The 23,430-nt window shown below is 43.5% G+C and overlaps 1 protein-coding gene across 2 annotated transcripts in view; it reads left to right on the plus strand.

Annotated features, from left to right (window-relative positions):
* The window catches only part of CCDC191 (coiled-coil domain containing 191), an 84,753-nt gene that overhangs the window by 37,968 nt on the left and 23,355 nt on the right, over nt 1–23,430 (plus strand). For both annotated transcript variants that reach the window (XM_059687801.1, XM_059687802.1), the window contains 5 exons: nt 4,217–4,511; nt 12,860–13,317; nt 14,295–14,407; nt 16,332–16,414; nt 17,162–17,263. In XM_059687801.1, the coding sequence (XP_059543784.1) occupies nt 4,217–4,511; nt 12,860–13,317; nt 14,295–14,407; nt 16,332–16,414; nt 17,162–17,263 (1,051 nt within the window). The remainder of the gene's footprint in view (nt 1–4,216; nt 4,512–12,859; nt 13,318–14,294; nt 14,408–16,331; nt 16,415–17,161; nt 17,264–23,430) is intronic.

Raw genomic sequence — 23,430 nt, forward strand, 5'->3', positions numbered from 1 at the left:
AGGATCTGTTAGACACAAACTGTACTTTGTGCCGCTTCCCTAAAAATCCCTGGCTCTGTGCATCTTGTTTTTTGTTCTAGAAATTGGTTTAGGATACTTAGGTGGGTGATTTTGCTCAAAGAAGGTTGGGATATTAAAGGTGGAGTAAAAAACTCAAAGGTAGCTGCTGCAAGCAGAAACCAAGAAATGTCAGTGGGCTCGAGGGTGTCAGGTAGTCCCCACTTTCAGCATTCTTTTGGGCAGTCATTTGTGGAGTACCTCTGTTAACATGTTATATTGCCCTTCCCTCCATGCACTCCTGGGTATCCAGAAACTGAATGGCATCTGAAGCTGATAAACCTCCTGATATGTCTGTCAGAGGGGCAGGAGGACAGACTTGCATTGTCGGGCTCCTGTTAAAGCTCTATAACAGAACTGTATTGTCTTCCACGTTTTCCCTGGGGGCTACCTGGTGCATTATTGAAACATTAGCTTTTTCCATTCCTATTCCTGCTGAAGCTGCTCATCCCAAATGCAGCTGTTAGTGGCACTGCTGTTTTTATGTTCTGCATCAGATCTCGGCACACAAGCAGATCACTAGTATGTGGTTACTTATTTGTCATTTCTCATTTCCTTCTTTTTCTTTTCTTTTTTTAAATATATTTTATTGATTTTTTTTTTTACAGAGAGGAAGGGAGAGGGATAGAGAGTTAGAAATATCAATGAGAGAGAAACATCGATCAGCTGCCTCCTGCACACTCCCTACTGGGGATGTGCCCGCAACCAAGGTACATGCCCTTGACCAGAATCGAACCTGGGACCCTTGAGTCCACAGGCTGATGCTCCATCCACTAAGCCAAGCCGGTTAGGGCTCCTTCTTTTTCTTTATTGTGTTTATATTTTTCTCATCACCATTTATCTCCCCTATATCTTCCTCCACCTCCACCTACCTCCTGCCCCGCCCCCCATGGAATCACCACACCGGTGTCTGTGTTCATGAGCTCATTCCTTTTTAAAAATTCAAGACATTCCTTCAATACCTAGAAATGTCCTAAGATAGTGTTATTACCTTACATGAGAATTTGTTCTACATAGGACAGGCAGCATAGGGCTTTTTTTAAAGGGTGACATTACTTAGAGGAGGAATCTGAAGCTTAGAAACTTTCAGTCACTTGCCCAGTGTTCTGTTAGTGTTCTGACTTCCTGGTTCTATAATATGCACCAACCACTAGGTATCCTTTGAGTTGTTGGTTCTAAGCATCATGGTTCAGATTTAAATTCCTCTTTAAACCTTTTATATTTTATATTCTTAGGTCTTTAGAGATGGCCTTTATCTGCATGCAGTTATATAATTGTGATGCTCAGTTTATATGATCTTGCCACAAATTCCCTGATTTCATCTTGGCAGCATACTGGGACAGGATGTTTTCCATAGGGGAACTCTGTCTTTCATTCAGTGATTATCTGTAGCCTGTGTCTGAAACGATTTCTTTAGCTTAACATTCCTAAGTAAATCACATCTGGTTGAGCTTTTAAGTGAGTTTTCACTTTCAGAAATACTTATGTTTTCTGTGTCATCTTTTTAAAAGTATAGAAATTGGCTTGTCTGGAATATTGTCACTGCTGAAGTGAACTGCAAGGGCACAGGAGTAGACCCAGCCTTGTCTCTGGACCCCTGGCTTCCACATCGACCCACAAACACAGATATCTTAAATAGATCTTCACACCGCCTGCAAAACCATTATAGAGTAGGCTCTAAGCACTATAGTGAACATGCATTTTTCGTACCTATTTTCTTATTGTTTGAGTTTTTGTTATATTTCAAATATATTCTTCTTTTTGCCTTTTGATAGTGTCCAAATAATCTTTTCCCTGACAGTCAAAATCTCAGTTTTGTTTTGGCTTGTTTATGCTGTAAAAACATGAAATTAACACTTCAGGTAAATTTCACACTCCTCCTTTCTGAGCAGATTGTTGTAAATCAAATTTCACATTAATCAGAGCAATGTACATTCTCCTGTGAAAATTGATGACTTTCACTTAATTATGTAAAGTTCTGTAGGGTTTTTGGAGCTTTGTTTTTCTTTGTGTGTGTTTTTTTAATATATTTTTATTGATTCCAGAGAGAAAGGGAGAGGGAGAAAGAGATAGAAACATCAATGAGGAGAGAGAATCATGATCAGCTGCCTCCTGCACGCCCCCTACTGGGGAATGAGCCAGCAACCCCAGCATGTGCCCTGACCCGGAATTGAACCATGACCTCCTGGTTCATAGGTCAATGCTCCACCACTATGTCTCATGGGCCAGGTTGGAGCTTTGTTCTTACCTGTGTTGCTATCTTATTTATTATTCGTGTGTCCTCTAAAATTTTTATTTCAAGGTTATTTCATCTCATATTAGATACTTTATTTCCATCAGAGTATAATAAAATACAAATACTTATTACCACCTATATCAGCCGTGGGCAAACTACGGCCCGTTTGAAATGAATAAAACTAAAAAAAAAAAAAAAAAAGACCGTACCCTTTTATGTAATGGTGTTTACTTTGAATTTATATTAGTTCACACAAACACTCCATCCATGCTTTTGTTCCGGCCCTCCGGTCCAGTTTAAGAACCCATTGTGGCCCTCAAGTCAAAAAGTTTGCCCACCCCTGACCTATATTGTACTTTCATTACAAAATCTATCAATCACTAAGTATTTATTGAATAACAATTCAATTATTTAATTCATTAGAAAAAAGCAATTAAATATAATAAAAAATGCTCTTTGCAGAGTTGCTATTAGTGTTTATCCTGCAATGCATCATTTCGATCAACTTTACTCTCATTAATTTGCTGTTTCATTCAACTCCTCTGAAATAGGCTAAAGTCTGTGACACTAAAGTAGTCTTTTTCAAACTAAGGGCTTTAACTCTTTAGTGGGTCCTGAAATCAAGCTCAAGATGAGCTATGTCTCTTTAAAATAAATAGAACATATTAGAACAGAAATATCTGAGTGCATCTCTGATAATAGGGTAAATATTGTTTGGTGAAACTTTTGTTTCAGTTACATATAGTTTTGTTTCATACATGCACACATAAACTTGCATATTGAATCACAGTGTAACATTTTTTTCTTACTGTAGGTGTTAGTCAAAAAGATTTCAAAGTCACTTAAGTATTTAAGAACCGTAGAAAGGTTCTCCTGACACATTGACTTAAGAACTTTATGATTTTTTTGTTATGACCCCCGAAAGTCCATGAGGAGAGTTAAACATTATGTTTATTTAACAGAAATGGATATGCATACAGTGTTATAGAGAACTTATTTGATTCCCCTTTACAAGATAAAATCAAGTAGGTAGCTATACAATATTAGGTTTTAAACTTCGAAGCTGACCCCTGATGCGACTAAGTTCCAAGCTCTATACCTCACTTCTTCGGGGACAGTAAGCATCCACTTAGAGATGGAGCTCAGAAAACCCAGGCTTGAATTCTCCACGGCCGCTCCAAGGTGTCTCCTAATGGAGAGTCCCTTTGGGGAGGGCATGTAGCTGGTACTTCCTACCTCCACTCAGTCAGTTCCCCTAATGTTCATGACGTTTCCAGGAGCTCTTCCAAAGGAAGAGAATGAACCTGAATCCCTACTAGCCTGGGAGGGAGCTCCATGGGAGCAGTGCCTGTCTTTGCCTTTCACAGGGCGGTCCTTCAATCATTTAGTTAAAGGGTCTGTGAGTCCCTGGCCAGGTAAGTCCTCCCTTCCCAGATCTACCTTCTTAGTTTCATGTTGACACTTATAAGTCTTATACTTAATTGTTGACAGTTCACTAAAGTTTTGTTCCTTTCCCTTCCTCCCAAATTTCTGTCTTCCTTAGGTTTCCCAGATAGATGGATATCTCCCTCATTTTTTAAAAAGTACTTACTTATATACCTATTATTTTTGCTCCTTCCCCTCCAGAAGCTCTCAGAAGCTATTTTATGGTAATCAAAAAATGTAATGTGTCTTTGTGACATGATAGAACAGAATAGTCACTCTTTCTTCTGAGGTAATGTCTTGAAGTGCCAATGCCTCCCATGAGCAGACCCTTTACACCAGGGAATTTTATAAACCAGTTCCTTTTAGCTGAAATGGAAGGATAGGGTGGAGCTAAGTGGAGCATTTCTGGGACTCCTCTGGACTTGTGTTTCATTTATATCACCAAATAACAAGCTGTAAATGGCTTATCCTTTTTAATGGAAGTGCTTTGTTGCTTAGAAAACAACAACTGGCCGCTGAGTATAACAGGAAGCACGTTCTCCAGCACTACTTTACAGAATGGCAGCATTGGCATCACCGGAAGCAAGTTCTCCGCCACCACTTTACAGAATGGCAGCATTGGCATCGTGCAGAGATCCTAAAGAAAGAGCTGGCTCTAACAAAGGAGGAAACAAGGAAGAAAATGGGTGAGCTGTTGAAGGCAGCATCACTAGGAAAACTCAGTGCAGCTGGGTCAGTAGGCACCAGTCTGCTCAAGAAGGCAACAGCCACGGTGGAGGCACCTACAGGAGAGGTACTTTGCTTTGCTTTTGCTTAGTCTTCCTGCTTATTAATCATTTGCATTTGATCTTTGCACTTGGGTAGCTTGGGCTATGTTAGCCATTGTCAGGTTGCCTTGCCTAGGCTATCTAAAAGATGAGCTGCTGTAGTGCACAAAGGTTAACTTTCAATCGGTGTTCATTTTTTTGAACTGCATCCTCTTTTTATAATCACACTAGAGGCCCGGTGCACAAAAATTTGTGCACTGGCAGGGGGTGGTGTCCCTCAGCCCCACTTGTGCCCTCTCACAGTCTGGGACCCCTCGGGGGATAACGACCTGCTGGCTTAGGCCTGCTCCCGGGTGGCAGAGAGCAGGCCCAATCCCTAGGTGCCTGCCCTGCAGCCCCTGGTTGGGCTCAGAGCAGGGCCGATTGGGGAGTTGGGGCGCCACCCCCTGTCATGCACAGAGCAGGGCGGATCAGGAGGTTGCGATGCCACCCCCAGTCACGCTCAGGGTAGGGCCGATTGGGGGGTTGGGGCACCGTCCCCTGTCACACTCAAGGCAGGGCCCATGGGGAGGTTGTGGTGCCACCCCCTGTCATGCACAGAGCAGGGCGGATCAGGGGGTTGGGGCGCCTTCCCCTGTGATACACAGAGCAGGGCAGATCGGGAGGTTGCGGTGCCACCCCCTGTCACGCTCAGGGCAGGGCTGATGGGCATGGGGTTGTGGCGCCACCCCCTGTCACACACAGAGCCGGCTGATCAGGGGGTTGGGGCGCTGCCCCCTGTCTTGCACAGAGCAGGGCCAATGGAGGGGAGGGGGTTTGGGGCGCCACCTCCTGTCACTCACAGAGCAGGACCAATCGGAGGGTTGGGGCACTGCCCCCTGTCACGCACAGAGCCAGTCGATCTGGGGGTTGGGGTGCTGCCCCCTGTCATGCACAGAGCCAGTGAATCTGGGGATTGGGGCGCTTCCCCCTGTCAGGAACAGAGCAGGGCCGATGAGGGGGGAGGGGTTGGGGCGCCACCTCCTGTCACGCACAGAGTAGGGCCCATCAGGGGGTTGGGGTGCCGCCTCCTGTCACGCACAGAGCAGGGCTGATCTGGGGGTTGCGGTGCTGCCCCCTGTCACGCTGCTTCAGGGGCCGGGAGGCCTTGCGGGTCCGCTGATCCCAGTGCTGGGAGGCCTCGCGTCTCCGCTCATCCCAGGGCCAAGAGGCCTCGTGGCTCCACTGATTCCAGTGCTGGGAGGCCTCGCGGCTCCGCTGATCTCAGTGCTGGGAGGCCTCGTGGCTCTGCTGATCCTAGGGCCAGGAGGCGTCACGGCTCCGCTGATCCCGGGGCGGTGAGGCCTTGCTGCTCGTGGCTTCGGGGCTGTTTGGCTTTGCTCCACCACTTGGAGCCTACATATGCAAATTAACCACCATCTTTGTTGGCGGTTAATTTGCATATCGCCCTGATTAGCCAATGGGAAGCGTAGCGGAGGTACAGTTAATTACCCTTTTTGTTTTTATTAGATACGACTAGAGGCCTGGTGCATGAAATTCCTGCACAGCGGGGAGACGGGGGAGGAGTCCCTCAGCCCGGCCTGCGCCCTCTCCAATCCCGGACCCCTAGAACATCCCTCTTGCAATCCAGGACCGCTGGCTCCTAACCGCTCACCTGCCTGCCTGCCTGATCACCCCTAACCATTCTGCCTACATGCCTGATCGCCCCTAACCGCCTTTGCCTGCCTGCCTGATAGACCCTAACTGCCTCTGCCTGCCTACCTGATCACCCCTAACCACTCTCCCCTGCTGGCCTGATAGCCCCTAACTGCCTCTGTCTTGGCCCCTACCACCGTGGCTTTGTCCAGAAGGACGTCCAGAAGATGTCTGGTCTATCCAGTCTAATTAGCATATTACCCTTTTATTAGTATAGATTTAAACTTTGATGTAGCTCAAGCTTAGGAGGGACATAATAGAGGGAATTTTTTTTAATTAAACTTTTAATTTTGAGATAATTATCAAATTACATTCATTTGTAAGAAATAACACAGGGATAATCCTTTTCTCAGTTTCCCCCAATGGTAACATCTTGCAAAACTATATAGTACAACATTACAATCAGCATATTGATATTGATTTAGTCAAGATATAGAATATTTCCATCACCATAAGGATCACTCACTGTTACCCTTGTATGGCCACACCCACTTCCCTCCCACCTCCACCCCTTTCTTTTTTTTTTTTTTAAATTAAATCTTTATTGTTCAGATTATTACATTTGTTCCTCTTTTTCCCCCCCATAACTCCCCTCCTCCCAGTTCCTGCCCCACCTTCTGCCCTCACTCCCCACCCACCGTCCTCATCCATAGGTGCACGATTTTTGTCCAGTCTCTAGACTCCTTCAGGAACAGATAATATAAAGCATTGTTTACAACTCTTGAATTCCTCTTATTTGATCATACATTTTCTTCCTAAATGAGCCTTGTGACTTATAAGAGGGGAATGTTTATGTTTTTATTTTTCTAGTGAGAAAAAATCAGAGATATTAATTGTAGCAATTTGGTAGAAGAAAATGACAGATGAAAAAGAAAAATAGCCTATAATTTCATTATTTGGAGATAACCACCAGTAACATGTTGAAGTAGAGCCATCTAGTCTTTTCTCTATTCAGGTATATCCAAAGTTTGCTCTTCAGTATTTTATTTAGCTTTAAATTTTTCTTCAGTCAAATAATTGAGAACATTAATCTGCCATAATACAGAAAAAGGAAGGCCATGTATTTTTCTTTTTAATAATAATATTTTTCTGCTTTTCTAAAAGATATCTTTTGCATTTTCATACTAAAACATGAGAATTTTTTTAAGTCAGTAAGTCTTCAAAACAGTAGTTCTCAACTGAGCATATACTGTAGAATCAGACCACTAATGGAGAATCTCGGAGTGGAGCCCTTGTAGTTTTTTAAAGTTCCGCAGGTGAGCCTGATGAATATTCACCCACGAATGAAGGACTGCCATTATGTGCCATCATATTGTAACGGCTGCATGATATTCTATCGTGAATTATAAGGTAGAATCTGTTTACTTCCTCCTCTGTTACTGGGCATTTAAGCTGTTTCCAGTTTGCCCAATTGCAAACAGAGCTTCAGTGAACATCCTTGTAGTTAAATCTTTGCACACGTCCACAATGCTTTACCTTGGATAATTACCTGACAATAGAATGCACATTTTAAAGACTCTTACCAAGTTGCCCTTCCAAAAAGGTTGTACCGTAGGAAGTGCCTCTTTTCTTTTCTGATAACATATTTTAACATATTTTTCATTTTTACCAAGTTAACAGGTAAAATGTTTTCATATTATTGCTTCAACATTTGCAAGTGGGTTTTTTTTTTCTGTTGTCGTTTTCAATCCTTTCTAAGGATATTTTTTTCCATTGGTTTTCAGACAGAGTGGAAGGGAAGGAAGAGGGGGAGGGAAACATCCATGTGAGAGAGACCTATGGATTGGTTGCCTCCCACATGCACCTCGACCAGGGCCAGGGATCAGTTGCAGAACTGAGGTACAAGGTATGTGCCCTTGACCAGGAATCGAACCCAAGACCCCCTGGTGCGTAGGCCAAAGCTCTAACCATTGAGCACCAGCCAGGGCTGTGGATTTTTAATTACTACTGAGGTTAAACATTTGTTACATTTCCCATTTACATATATATGTAGTACATGAAAATATATATAGTAAGATAGATACATAGTGACTTGTCTTCATGCCTTTTTTCTACTTGATTATCTTTTCCTTATTTATAGGAGCTCTTTATATTTTTAAGACCATTGATGCTTTTATTATTATGTTTTGCAATTTTTTTGCATTCTGTCATTTGTCTTTTTGGTTTATTTATAGTGTTTTGTGCTATACACAGTTAAATTTTTATAAAGGCAATCCTACCAGTTTTTTTCTTTCATAATTGCACTTGTATTTGAAAAGCCTTTCAAAGGAGGTGCTCTACCTGCTCACCTCCACCCCAGACCCCTCCATCCCTCCACATAATGCTGTTAAGTACTTAACTCAGATGTGTGAAATTGAAGTGGGCACTAGAGGGTCCCCAACCTTGTTTTTTACCCTGACTCCTGCTAGTAAGTAGTTAGTTTTCATTTAAGCTTAGTCTCTCAGCAAAGGGGATCATGAGGATGCTTATTGTGCCTTATGTAACATCCTGGTCTCTTCCCCTAGGCAGTTTACCTACCTTTATGTCTGTCAAAGGATTTTGTTTCCATTGAGACCCAGGAGAGTCTTCTATCTTGGGAAATAGCTGTGTGGAACCTTTTACCTTACAGAGTTCCACTGTTACCTTTCAATGAAAAAAAGGAAGTCAGCAGAAAGTTTTTTTTTTTCCTGTGTAAAGCAGAAAAATTACTAAAATACTTACATAATTTAGACTCAAGTAAAAGGGTCTCCAAATATCTGAAATCAAAATCAAAATAATTTATCAATATATCTGAAATCAAAATCAAAATAATTTATCAATAATTTATCTAGGTTGCAAAAAAATTGAGCAAAAGTTAGAGAAAATGAAGGGCTATAATAGACTCTGTAAATTACTAGATAAACTCTAATCTTTTCCAGAGTGTAAAGTATAACATGGACAATCTATACTAATAAAAGGATAATATGCTAATTAGACTGGATAGATGGGACGTCTTCTGGCCATCCTTCTGGACAAAGCCACGGCGGCAGAGGCTGAGGCAGAGGCAGTTAGGGGCGATCAGGCAGGCAGGCAGAGTGGTTAGGGGCAATCGGGCTGGCTAAGGAGCAGTTAGGGGCACCAGGCAGACAGGCAGAGGTGGTTAGGGGCGATCAGGCAGGCAGAGAGGTTAGGGGTAATCAGGCAGGCAGAGTAGGTAAGGGCAATCAGGCAGGCAGAGTGGTTAGGAGTGATCAAGCAGGCAGACAGGTGAGTGGTTAGGAGCCAGTGGTCCCGTATTGCAAGAGGGATGTCCAACTGCCGGCAGTCAGACATCCCCCAAGGGGTCCTGGATTGGAGAGGGTGCAGTCCAGGCTGAGGGACGCCCCTCCCTCTGTGCATGAATTTTGTGTACCAGGTCTCTAGTGAAAATATAAAATCTTTAGTTAGATGCGCATTAATTATACAATCATATGAACTCATGTACTATAAACACATATATTATACCTTGAAATTTTTCAGAATTATCCGTTAGCTAATAGGTGATTTTCTCTGATTAAGCCAGATTGTTCAGTTCTGTTCTATTAAGTACAATCTGTACCAGTAAGCTTTTCTCTCTTTCTCTAATTTCACCTTAAAGAGTTATATGATCCAAAAGAAATTTTGTTGCTGTACTCAAGGCTTTTACAGCCTTGCTGGGTTAATAATATGTCATTACCACAAAGTTTAAAAGGGCCTAAAACATGTACCCCGCTTGATGCTAAATTACTTAAGCAGGTGTTCTCATGAATAAATGTCCACTGACATTTCTGAAATAGAAGGTCATTTTTAAAAGTATTTAACATGTCAGAGTTTTCACATACCACATCTTTCACTTCAGCTGAATATAAAGAAAATATTTCCATCATCATGAAAAATATCTTTGAGTAGCCAAGTATGGCACCCTGTTAGCACTAGAGGTTTCTAAGATATGTAAGATAGTTCACAGTATTTTTATCCTTATACCACTGCAGATGGTAAAATCAAAAACTGGTTAGAAATTAGACCATGGCATCAAACCATTCTAGAAAAGACATTTTTAACTATGACATTATTTTGGCTAGGATAAATTTTTCTGATTAAAACTTCTGTTTTCTTTCCTTCTGTATAGAACTTGTAATTGTGATACCTCAGTCTGTTAAATGAGATATAAATGATCAAGCTTTGATAACCATTAAGCCATGTGCTAATACAAAATATTATTAGGTAACATTATTCTTATGTAACACAGATATTTGTCCATTGATCCTGGGTGTGCCAATATTTCCCACAAATAGATTGTTTTAGAATAACTAGGACTCTAAACTTTAATCCAGGCCTTAATCCTAATATATAAAAACCCTGGGTCTATCACATCCACAATGACTAGGAGGATCGACCAACTGGAAGCACTGACTGCTATGGCTGCAGGCACAGTGACCCAACACTCACTGCTGAGGGGACCGTGAATCAGGCCCAGAGAGAGGCCTGAAGAGAGAAGCAGGGTCTAATCCAGGGGTGGGCAAAATTTTTGACTCGAGTTCCACAATGGGTTCTTAAACTGGACCGGAGGGCTGGAACAAAAGCATGGATGGAGTGTTTGTGTGAACTAATATAAATTCAAAGTAAACATCATTACATAAAAGGGTACAGTCTTTTTTTTCAATAGTTTTATTCATTTCAAACGGGCCGATTAATTCGGCCCGTGGGCCGTAGTTTGCCCATGGCTGGTCTAATCCGTAGCCTCTGTGGCAGCTGTTGATCAGCACTTGCCTCTCTCCTTAGCTCTGGGCCTGGTCAGCAGCTGTGCCTCCATTTCTCTCCAGGCCTCCACCAGGGCTGCTGATCAGCCCCGCCTTTTTTATCAGGCCCCGCTGATAGGCCCAGAGACGCTGACTGGCATAGAAACTGACCAATCAGAACCAAATTGGCTGGCAGAGGAGGGCAGTTGGGGGCAAGATCAGGATGGCAGGGGAGGGAAGTTGGGGGCAAGATCAGGCCAGCAGGGGAGGGCAGTTGGGGGCAACCATGCCGCAGGGGAGCACAGTTGGGGGTGGGGGTCAGGCCTGCAGGGGAGGGCAGTTGGGGGCAAGATCAGGCCAGCAGGGGAGGGTAGTTAGGGGTGATCAGTTAGGCAGAGGCAGTTAGGGGCGATCAGGCTGGCAGGAGAGGGCAGTTGGGGGCGAGATCAGGCTGGCAGAGGAGGGCAGTTGGGGGCGAGATCAGGATGGCAGGGGAGGGAAGTTGGGGGCAAGATCAGGCCAGCAGGGGAGGGCAGTTGGGGGCAACCATGCCGCAGGGGAGCACAGTTGGGGGTGGGGGTCAAGCCTGCAGGGAAGGTCAGTTGGGGGCAAGATCAGGCCAGCAGGGGAGGTTAATTGGGGGTGAGATCAGGCTGGCAGGGGAGGGCAGTTGGGGGCAAGATCAGGCTGGCAGGGGAGGGCAGTTGGGGGCGAGATCAGGCTGGCAGGGGAGGGCACTTAGGGGTGAGATCAGGTTGGCAGGAGAGGGCAATTGGGGACGACCAGGCTGGCAGGCGAGGGCAGTTGAGGGCGATCAGGCCGGCAGGGGAGCAGTTAGATGTTAATCAGGCCGGCAGGGGAGCAGTTAGAGGGTTATCAGCCTGGCAGGCAGAAGTAGTTAGGGGCAATCAGGCAGGCAGGCAGGTGAGTGGTTAGGAGCCAGCAATCCCGGATTGTGAGAGGGATGTCCAACTGCCGGTTTAGGCCCGATCCCACAGGCAGTTGGACATCCCCTGAGGGGGTCCCAGATTGGAGAGGGTACAGGCTGGGCTGAGGGACACCTCCCCCAGTGCACAAATTTCGTGCACTGGGCCTCTAGTCTGAAAACAAATACCCTGTGATTAATTTACTAGTGGCAAGAGAAGCAATGAAATAACTATTATTAAAGAGCTATTTTAATAAGTATTATTGACTAGAGTGGGGTCTGGCCAGCCCACCCCGATGGGGCCGATCGGGCCGGACCAGTGGGGGAGGGGATGAGGGAGGTTGGCCGGCCAGTCCCGATTGGGGTTTGGGGGGCTGATAGGGGGCCAGGCCAGCCAGGGGGAGGGGCCACAAGATGTTGGGGGGGCCGATTGGGGCCCCGGTTGGGCCGGTTGGCCACTGCAGTGCACATCATAGCAACCGGTCATTCCAGTCATTCCATCGTTCTGGTTGCTGGGCTTTTGTATATACAGATTTATAAAGGTATTCTTTAGTTTTCAAATATTCTTGAGAAAAACTATATCCTTTGCCACAGAATTTTCAATTTTCTGCAAAATTCAGTTACTTCATGCAGATTAAAATTCTTGTGATATATATCTGGAGTAATCTTGTCTAATTTACAAATGAACTATCCAAATTAGACATCTATGAGAGCACACTTTTCTGATTACAAATGTTCTGGCCCATGTCAGTGGTTTGTACAGCTGTAGCTAGTCTCTCCCTCCCTCCCCCACCCAACCCCCCCCCCCACACACACACACACACAGTTTTCCTGGCCAGCAGCATTGCACATTCTAAGAGTGGCTCCCAGGGTGAAGACTGACGGCCTGTGAGATAGCCAGGCCAGCCGCACAGGACCTCTGACTGGGGTGCGGGGTGGTTGTGCCATTGAACAGAACGATGCTAACTGGCTGAAGTTGGATCTCAGCAGCACAGTCCTTCAAACAGCTTTGCTCTGTAACCTTTTTCTTCTCTCTCAGGTGACTGCCGGGCCCCTTTTGTGGGAAAAGCCTCCCTCAGAGAGGAGTGATTGCATGCCTAGCCCCCACCTAGGAAGACCAACAAAGGGCACCTTGCAAGTTCCCCTCCAGAATGTCCCTCTGAACACCTCTGACAATAAGCCGCACAAGACCTTGGATGTTGAGGCCTCCCAGCAGCCTGATAGCAACGAGAAGCTCAGAACCACCAGCCAGAAAGCAAAGCCCATTTGCATGGGCCATTTCCACAATCGCCATGTCTTCCAGCAGCAGCTGATTGAGAAGCAAAAGAAGAAACTTCAGGAACAGCACAAAACAATTCTGGAGCTGAAGGAAAGCCAGAGGCTGGCACAGGCTCGGTGGGCAGCAGAGCGCGATGCAGCCCTCATGGACACACACAGCCGCCTGCTGTCAAACCCCAGAGATGAAGAACCTGAAAGAACCTGCCAGGTGCTTTCAAAGTATGTCTATTGCATCAGAACACTCTGGACTCATTATTTGGAATTTTCCACTTTGTGGTAGACGGGCTCCTGCACTCTACCTGGCTTCCAGGCTCCGTGATCTCTGCTTTCCTTTTTTGTGCCCTCTCAGATCAAATAGGCCCATGCATTGTGATGGGTACATGGCAGATATAAATAGCTCTTTAAGGCAAGCAACTGCCTAGAGCAGTGATGGCGAACCTATGACACGCGTGTCAGAGGTGACACGCGAACTCATTTTTTTGGTTGATTTTTCTTTGTTAAATGGCATTTAAATATATAAAATAAATATCAAAAATAGAAGTCTTTGTTTTACTATGGTTGCAAATATCAAAAAATTTCTATATGTGACACGGCACCAGAGTTAAGTTAGGGTTTTTCAAAATGCTGACACGCCAAGCTCAAAAGGCTCGCCATCACTGGCCTAGGAGTTCTTTTTACCAATAAAAGAGAAAAATACCTACTTGCTTTAACTTGACTTAATGGGTTTCTGATCATATTAAGTGCTGAGAAGTCAGGTCAGACAATATCTGGTCCAAATGGAGCAGTCCCTCAGAATGGTCAATTATCTAGCTTAAATTTGTAGTTGTTTTGGATAAAAGTAAACATTTTTGAGCCTGAAATAAGAGTCCAAATTTCTTAAAAGCCATTTAGGATGGTTTCAGAGGTGCTTGAGATATACTCAATATGTGTGACAGATGGTAGGATAAGTGGGTGACACTATTGATTTGAAGTACTGGGGTGAGAGTGGGAGTGCTTCACACACTGGAGGTGCAGGCCAGTCATTCAACCTTTCCATGCCTTATTACACCAATTTATCCAGTGGGTGTAATAATGCGTGGTTATCTCAGAGAGAAAGGATTACAGTTTTCAAAATTCTTTGAGTTCCTCAGGTGCAAGGGCTTTGAACAACGCTGGTTATTGGTCTGAATTCTTTTTTTTTTTTTTTCCTTCTCCAGTTCTCCTGTTGCTTCCCCTGGAACTGAAGGTAGTAGAAGCAACTCCCAAAATTATCTTTCTGGACCCAGAAGGAACCCAAGGAAGCTGATATCACCCCATCCCATACTTAAAGGCAGGGCTGTCTTGGTTTGGCCTTGGTGGTGGTTATCCTCCCTGGTGGAGTAGAGTGAGTGGGCTGGGATTGAATTCAGGCCACTCTTGGGTTTTGAGCTTGGCAGAACCTGGTCAGTCTAAGGTGGGTAGACACATGAGAAGTGGAATACACCAGGGCGCTCCACAACTTTTCTCCTGCCTCTTCTGCCAAACTTTGGGCCTTTCCAGCCAATAAAAAAAAAATTGCTGAGAGGTGTATCATTTTCCTCTAATTTGAGATTTTTATTGTGATTTTTAAAAAATGGGACACATACACAAATGAGAAAACTCTGAGTAGCTGCCTAGAATAAACATTGATCAATATCGCCTATTATTATATTTTGTTAACATTAAAATTTATAGCAATTTATGTTAAGTTAGTACATCATTTTATAATGAGTTGTGCCTTGATGATAGGCTTTTAGTAATGAAATCTGTAAACCACACATTTTAATTTAATAGAATTGTTGATAATATAGACATCGTTATTTAAACCAAACAATACTGTTGGAAGAGAAGCATTCCTTAGAACCCAGCAATGAATCTGCTCATTGTTTCCACTGTATACTTAGCCATTGTACATGTGTTTGTATGTGTGGTAGGCACTTTGACAATTAGATTGTGTTTTATAAATCTGAGTTTTCACCTATGACAAGATTGCTGCCCTCACCAAAATTGAGGTCATCGGAAGGACACTGTGCCTGAAGTTCATTCCTGTAATGAAGAAATTAGCAGTCTTTGCATTGACTGCTAGGACAGCAGTTTATGCCATCTGTGTCCACTGAGGATAATTTAAAAATGCCCACTTACTACTTTTTTTATTATTTGATCAACAAGTTAGCACCTCAGGCTACCTTGCATGCAGTCTTTAATGACTGTCTAGCTCCAGAAAAGATGGGAAGGGACATATTACCAGAGGCTCCACTTCTCAGGGTTCTCTCACTTTAATCCTCTAGTCTGCTTCTGCCTCCTTAAAGGCATCCTCACTCCTGCCATCTGTGGCACCCCACTATTCTTTTCCAGCAAAGCAGACACTTAATATCTGTAAGACAGCCTGGTGAGTGTTTTATTAATTCTTAAAACTTGGACTTAAATGTTCTTCCTCTATAATATGACACAAGGAACCAAAAGTAACCATTGGCTGACTTGGGTGAGCAGAACTTGGTACTCCTCCCACCCATGCTCCACTTCCTGTGAAAGTCCTGGCTGATGACAGTCACATTATCAGGCCATCTTGCACATTTGCTTCTTTTGGATTGATATTTAATAGACTGTCAAGAACAGGAGTCTGACACTCAAATCCGTTCAGATGCCAGCTCTCCAAATGCTTAGTACAGTTCCATTTCCTGCCCATCTGGATATCCAGGCCTTAAAACTAGATTAAAATGTATTCATTGTGACCCTAAACTTTAGTTTGTGGTTGTTGTTGTTACATATACAGATGTATGCATCATGACTTGGGAAAAATTAGTGGATTCAATGGGAGTAATTCTATTCTCAAAGTATTTGTTAAGTATAATTAACATCTTCTACATTCATTAAAGGAATTATCAAATTAAAATTATGGTTTCTCAGTTTCATATACTAAAAGTATCATCAAGGCACATTATCTAATTTAAACCAATAAACATTATTCTAATAGAAATGTAAGTAAAAACATAATCTGCAAATTGCTCATTATTGTTGAGGATGAGATCATAGGTCTTTAACTTACAGGGGATATACATACATACCTATAGTTTATATATTTGTATTTTATAGAAATTTTATACATATATTTCTGAGATTGTGAACACTCAACTTAAAAGAAAACCTTAATAACACCAAATTTTACTGTAAAATGGAGACATTTGTTTTTCAGTGTTCCTTATATTTTTTATATTGGAACTCTTACTATTTTCTAGCCATGGAAGAGAGAGCAGCTCAGCGAGCTGAACGTAGGCGGATCTTGGCAGAGAAGAAACAAAAACAAGAAGAGGAAAAATTGGTAATATATCAAGAATGCAAACTGAGGCAAGAGAAAGTATTTGTATAAGTGTTTATTAAAAAAAAGTTAAGCCTGGCTTGTTTAAGCCTATTGAGGCAATAGAATTTTACCAACTTTGGAAATGGCTTTTGGCCTACTGGCCTGTACTCTGTAACAATTTTAGGAAAATAAAGGGGAAAACATCAACATCATTTGTGTAGCAGGAAATGTTACAGACATCAGTGAGAACTAGCACATTGGAAGATTAACAGATAACCAAGACTAGTGTGTTATAGGTAGATGTCCAACCTGACAAGTTTGCAAAAGTAGGGAGTTCTTATCTTTCGAAGTTTTGACCTGGACTTCAGAAGTAAATGTTGTACCTACTAAGAAAAAATAGATACTACTAACAGTTTTGAAGGTTTTTTAAATGAAATGAAAGAACAAATTTTCCCACATTATATATAGTTTGGACTTAGTATTTCACAGGTGAAAAGAGGAACTAGAAAGTAGTTTTTATGATAAAAAGTTAATGGTCTTATTTATGCTTAGTCTCATCTTCCCAAGGAGAAGAGTATTCTTTGGAGAAACTTTCAAGTTACAGAACTGACCACTTGTTGGTTGGGTTTCTACTTTTATCACAGAGTGCAAGCTTCTTCCTGAGACGGGGTGGACACTTTGGTAGATACTTCTCTCAGTCTCAACTTAAGGATCATATTTCCATACAAATTGAGGGTGCTGATTTTTACAAATTCTAATCTTGATCAGGCCCAGTTAAAGGCCCAAGAGGAGGAGCGGCAGAAGAGGGAGGCAGAAGAAAAGGAGGCTCAACTTGAGAAAAAACGAGAAGAGAAGAGACTGAAGAAAATGGTTAGTAGTGTCTGTCTGGTCAATTGTGTGACCCTGTGCACTTTCCCCACCCTAGACCTTCTGTTCAGAACACTCTTTTCTCACCTGCACCCTTTTTCTCTATTTAGTGAAAATCTACTCTTCTTTACATTTTAGCTCAATATGACTTCTTCCAGGTTAGTCTTGCCCACCCTCCTCTTCACCCAAGGTTAGGTTAGGTCACTCTCTGTGGACTCTGAGCATATTTCCTTCAAAGCATTACTAGGGCTTTAATTATGCATCTATTCCATGGTTGTTTTATTCGTATCTGCATCTCCTAAGCTGTAATCTCCATAAGGGTAGAAGGAGCAGTCTGAAGTTGCTCACTATTGTATTGGCTAGCAGTGTACTGAGCATAGAGTAGAACTCAGCAAATGAGTTGAATGAGTACATAAATGAACAAAAAAATGAACAAATGGAAGAAAATACATGGAGAAAAAAGTAAGAGATAAAACTCTTTTTTTCAAGGTCATTAAATTCTAGTTGGAAACATATGTCCTTAAAATACATACCTATCAAAGATGGTAAAAAAAAAAAAAAAAAGATGGTATAGTAATGGTATAGTATAGCATATGCTGTTTTGTGCTTCCCAGACCAAACGAGATCAAGAGAGTTGTGCAGGCAAGATCCATGAAGATTTGGGAGAAATTAGAGGCATTTTCAGAGGAAAGAGATTTGAATTGGAAATTATATTAGGGTTCTCCAGAGAAAGATATATATATATATATATATATATATATATATATATATATATAGAGAGAGAGAGAGAGAGAGAGAGAGAGAGAGAGAGAGAGAGAGAGGGGGGGGGGGGAGACTAGAGGCCTGGTGCATGAAATTTGTGCACAAGAGGGGGATCCCCCTCAGCCCAGCCTGCACCCTCTCCAATCCAGGACCCCTTGGGGGATGTCCGACTTCCAGTTTAGGCCCAATCCCGGGCCTAAACTGGCAGTCGGACATTCCTCTCACAATCCTGGACCAATGGCTCCTAATCACTTACCTGCCTGCCTGCCTGGACGCCCCTAACTGCCCCCCCACCCCCCCGCTGGCATGATCACCCCTCACTGCCTCTGTGTGCTGGCCTGATCACTCCTAACTGCCCCCCGCTGCTGGCTAGGTCACCCCCAACTACCCCTTCCCTGCCAGCCTGGTCGCCCCCAACTGCACCCCCCCACACCAGCCTGGTTGCCCCTAACTGCCATCCTGCCAGCCTGGTTGCCCCTCACAGCCCCCCCGCTGGCCTGGTCGCCCCACGCAGCCTGCTGTTCAGTTGTTTGGTCGTCCTTCACTAACCCCCTGCCAGCCTGATCACCCCATGCAGCCTGCTTGTTCAGTCGTTTGGTCCTTCCTCACTAACCCCCCTGCCTTCCTGGTCGCCCCACACAGCCTGCTTGTTCAGTCATTTGGTCGTACCTCACTAACCCCCCAGCCAGCCTGGTGTAGGCAGCCATCTTGTGAGAGTGTGAGGGTTAATTTGCATATTACCTCTTTATTATGTGTGTGTGTGTGTGTGTGTGTGTGTGTGTGTATATATATATATATATATATATATATATATATATATATATATATATATATTTATTTATTATAAGGAATCAACACATGATTATGGAAGTTGAGATGTCCCACAGTCTGCATCCAGAAACTGGAGACCTAGGAAAACCAGTGATATAATTCCAGGCCAAGTCTGAAGGCCTGAAATTAGGGGGCTGATGGTACAAATCCCAGTTCAAGGGCAGGAGAGGACCATGTCCCACCTCAAACAGGAAGGAAGCAGACGCAGCAAATTCCTTCTTCTGCCTTATTGTCCTATTCAGGCTTGTAAAGGATTGGGTGATGCCCACACATATTAGGGAGGTCAATCTACTTTACTGAGTCCATGGATTCAAATATTAATATCATCCAAAAACACCCTCACAGACACACCCAGAAATAATCTTAGTCTGGGCACCCTGTGGCACAGGCAAGTTGACACATAAAATTAACCATCACAAGTTAACCTCATTGTCAACTTGTTATCCATACACATATGAAACCAACATAATCTTCAAATAAGGAAATAACAACATCATAATTCTGCCTAACATGATACAACTATCCCACATACAATCAGAAATGCTCTAACTCAGGGGTGGGCAAACTTTTTGACTCGAGGGCCACAATGGGTTCTTAAACTGGACCAGAGGGCCGGAACAAAAGCATGGATGGAGCGTTTGTGTGAACTAATACATGTTAACGCTGCTGCTGGTGAAGGAGCGGAGGGGAGAGCAAGAGAACCCTCCGCTCTTTCGGCTCCGAGGGCCGGATAGAACAGCCGAACGGGCCGGATCCGGCCCTCGGGCCGTAGTTTGCCCACAGCTGCTCTAACCTCTGCCCCAGAAGATGAGGTAAAGTCTTTGAGTGATGTTTCTTCTTCTCCTTGATATCCCATAACTTAAATACTATAATGTAAAATGAATAATACTTAAATACCATGATATAAAGCCAATACATCATATGTTACATAATAAGAGAATAAGAAAGGCAAGAAAACAAAGATACATATACAGATAAATATATTCATAGCAAAATAAGAAATGGATACTCATGACAATTACAGTCTTCATTTATGTAACTGGCCAAGTGGGCGTAGCTAGTATTTATAACTTATGTTCTTCTACTACCCACTCTTCTCTTTGCCTTCAGCAAGCACCTCTGCTAATCACAGTTTTTTACCTGGTAAGGTGACCCAAACCTTCATTCCTGAGCAGCCCAGTGTGGATTGGGTTGCTGTTGTTTTCTTTTGACCTTAACCCCAGGGCATAGTAATGCTAAGATATACTCTAAGGGGCTTCCTGTATTCCAGAAATACTCTTCCTTACCTCCACTGTGGAATAGTATACTCTCCAGTTTCGCGTAGTAGTCAGGTTTATTCACCCCAGTCAGCACTTCCTTCTTTGCCTGTTGATTTAGAGTCATAAGGAACCCAATATGATTGGGTGGCATTTTTAACTTCCAGTTCAGTGGAATCATTGTTATGTCTCCTGATAGAAGCATTCCCCCAGTTGAAACCAAGACCTCTAGACTAACAGAACATCAAGTCGTGGGAAAAGGAAGAAAAAAATTTGCTAGTGGGTCACTGGAGGTAATCATGAGTGGTGCCAATCCCACTTCCACTTCTTGATTCCTGGAGCCTGTGAATCCTGACTATGGGGGGAACAGTGCCATATATTGGATGCTGACTCAGAGCATAAATAGCCCTCTGAAGAACCTTACCATAGACCTGCAAGGTATTGCCACCTCACTGGAACTGCAACTGAGCCTTCACAAGATCATGCCAGCCCTACACCCACCAATTTGATTCCCTATCAAAGAACATGGCGAGGATTTGGGGCACTATACCCAGTAGCAGGTGTACAGGAGGTACCCAATTGATGTTTCACTCTCACATCAATGTTTCTCTCCCTCTTCCTTACTCTTTCTCTCTAAAATCAATTTAAAAACATATTTACAAGAGACCATGACACCATTCTGTCAAGCCAGCTTCTTCAGGATGGTAGAGCACATAAGTTCCATGTGTATAGGCCCATTGCCACACTTCTTTTGTTGTAAAGTGAGCGAGCTCCATGATTAGAAGCCATGCCAATGTGGAATACAATGATGGTGGATAAGCTTTCTGTAAGTCCACAAATGAGACCTTGTAAGTCCATGGGTAGTAGTTTGGGTCAAAAGCATTGTGTAGAGGAAAGGCAAATCCATATCCAGAGTGTCTATTCTGGTAAAAACAAAACTCTGCTCCTTCTGTGATGGAAACAGTCTAAGATAATCAACCTGCCATCTGATCGCTGGCTGGTCAACCCAGAAAACGGTGCCATTTTGACGACTCAGTGTTAGTCTCTGCTGCTGGCTGGCTGGGCGATCAGCAGTGGCCATAGCCAGTCAGCCTTGGAGAATGGCAGTCTGCATGGCTGAGCCCGTGTATAGCCACCATGGCCACTTTGTTTATGCGCCCATTGGGTAATGGTAGGAGTGGCTGGGAAAAGAGGCTGACTCAGTATCCACAGAATGGTTCAGCTTGTCCATGGAGCAAAAGGCATGTACTATAATTCATCCCTTGCTAAGACAGCCTAAGAAATCTCTAGAAACAGCCCAGTTACCTCCCTTAAAAATTACATAAGGGTTCTGAAGTAGCATTTCCCAACATGTGTTCCATGTAATTTTAGTGGTTTCTAATATTAAGTTGTTTTGAATTACCTTTATACCTCTGTCAAAAATCAATTTTTTTTTAAATTAAATCTTTATTGTTCAGATTATTACATTTGTTCCTTTTTTTTTTTCCCCCCATAACTCCCCTCCTCCCAGTTCCCGCCCCACCCTCCGCCCTCACTCCCCACCCACTGTCCTCATCCATAGGTGCACGATTTTTGTCCAGTCTCTTCCCACATCTCCCACACCCCTTTCCCCCCCAAGAATAGTCAGTCCATTCCCTTTCTATGTCCCTGATTCTATTATAATCACCAGTTCATTCTGTTCATCAGATTATTTATTCACTTGATTCTTAGATTCACTTGTTGATAGATGCATATTTGTTGTTCATAATTTGTATCTTTACCTTTTTCTTCCTCTTCCTCTTCTTAAAGGATACCTTTCAGCATTTCATATAATCCTGGTTTGGTGGTGATGAACTCCTTTAGCTTTTCCTTATCTGTGAAGCTCTTTATCTGACCTTCAATTCTGAATGATAGCTTTGCTGGATAAAGTAATCTTGGTTGTAGGTTCTTGGTATTCATCACTTTGAATATCTCTTGCCACTCCCTTCTGGCCTGCAAAGTTTCTGTTGAGAAATCAGCTGACAGTCGTATGGGTATTCCCTTGTAGGTAACTGAGTTTCTTTCTCTTGCTGTTTTTAAGATTCTCTCTTTATCTTTTGCTCTTGGCATTTTAATTATGATGTGTCTTGGTGTGGTCCTCTTTGGATTCCTTTTGTTTGGGGTTCTCCGCGCTTCTTGGACCTGTAAGTCCATTTCTTTCACCAGGTGGGGGAAGTTTTCTGTCATTATTTCTTCAAATAGGTTTTCAATATCTTGCTCTCTCTCATCTTCTGGCACCCCTATAATTCTGATGTTGGTACGCTTGAAGTTGTCCCAGAGGCTCCTTACACTATCCTCGCATTTTTGGATTCTTTTTTCATTTTGCTTTTCCGGTTGGATGTTTTTTGCTTCCTCGCATTTCAAATCATTGACTTGATTCTTGCACTCCTCTGATCTGCTGTCGGGCATCTGTATAATATTCGTTATTTCAGTCCGTGTGTGCTTAATTTCTAGTTGGTTCCCCAATATAAGATCGAGGGTCTTATTAGTTTTCGTGTAGATCTCATTAAGTTTATCGGCAGCTTCTAAACAGTTCTTGAGAGACCTTAAAAGTGTGGTTCTGAACTCTATTTCTTCCATTGACAATTTTGTCCTGTTTCTTTGTCTCCGCATTTTGTTATGCTTCCTTGGTGCACCCCCTAGTGGTCTTTGTTCGCAGTCTTATAGATAAATCTTGATTGTTGTAGCTAATTCCAGGGAGGGTTTGACCTCCAGGCCAAGTGGCTATGAGAATCAGCTGTGTCAGCAGTGAGAGAACTTCTGTCCTCTAGGGAGGTGCTAATCTAGCCTTTGCCTGAGGCTATCTGGCAAATGCCTCTGTGCAGGGCTTGGGCAGGGCGGGTCGCACAGGATCAACAGGGTGGGCCTGAGAGAGCAGTTATGGCGGCTCTCAGTCCTGTCCCCAGGGGCTCTGCCTCTCTGAGTCCCAGCACCCGCTGCAAAGCTCGGAGAGAAAGCTGCACTCGCTCTGACCGAAGCCAGACAGTCCCGCTTCTCCCGTTTGAGTCTGGGTCCCTAAAGACTCGCCCGGATCTGGTGCTCAGAGTCTGCGACTCCCTCCCGATTGAAAACAACAACCGCGCCCTCCGCCGCCAGCCCGCTCCGCGCACTCCGCACCTCAGAATTTGACTTCAGCACTGCGCCTCCTCTGAGTGTCCGTATGCGTTTCTCTTTCCTCCTAGTTGTAGGACTTCCACTCAGCCAGCGTTCCTGTGGTTCTGGGTGATGTCCCTTCCGTTTTTTGGTTTCACTTTTGAAGTAGTTGTTCAAAGCAGCAAACTCCGGCGTTAACCTATGCTGCCA

Source organism: Myotis daubentonii, chromosome 3 (genome assembly GCF_963259705.1).
Source record: "Myotis daubentonii chromosome 3, mMyoDau2.1, whole genome shotgun sequence".
Taxonomy (NCBI): domain Eukaryota; kingdom Metazoa; phylum Chordata; class Mammalia; order Chiroptera; family Vespertilionidae; genus Myotis; species Myotis daubentonii.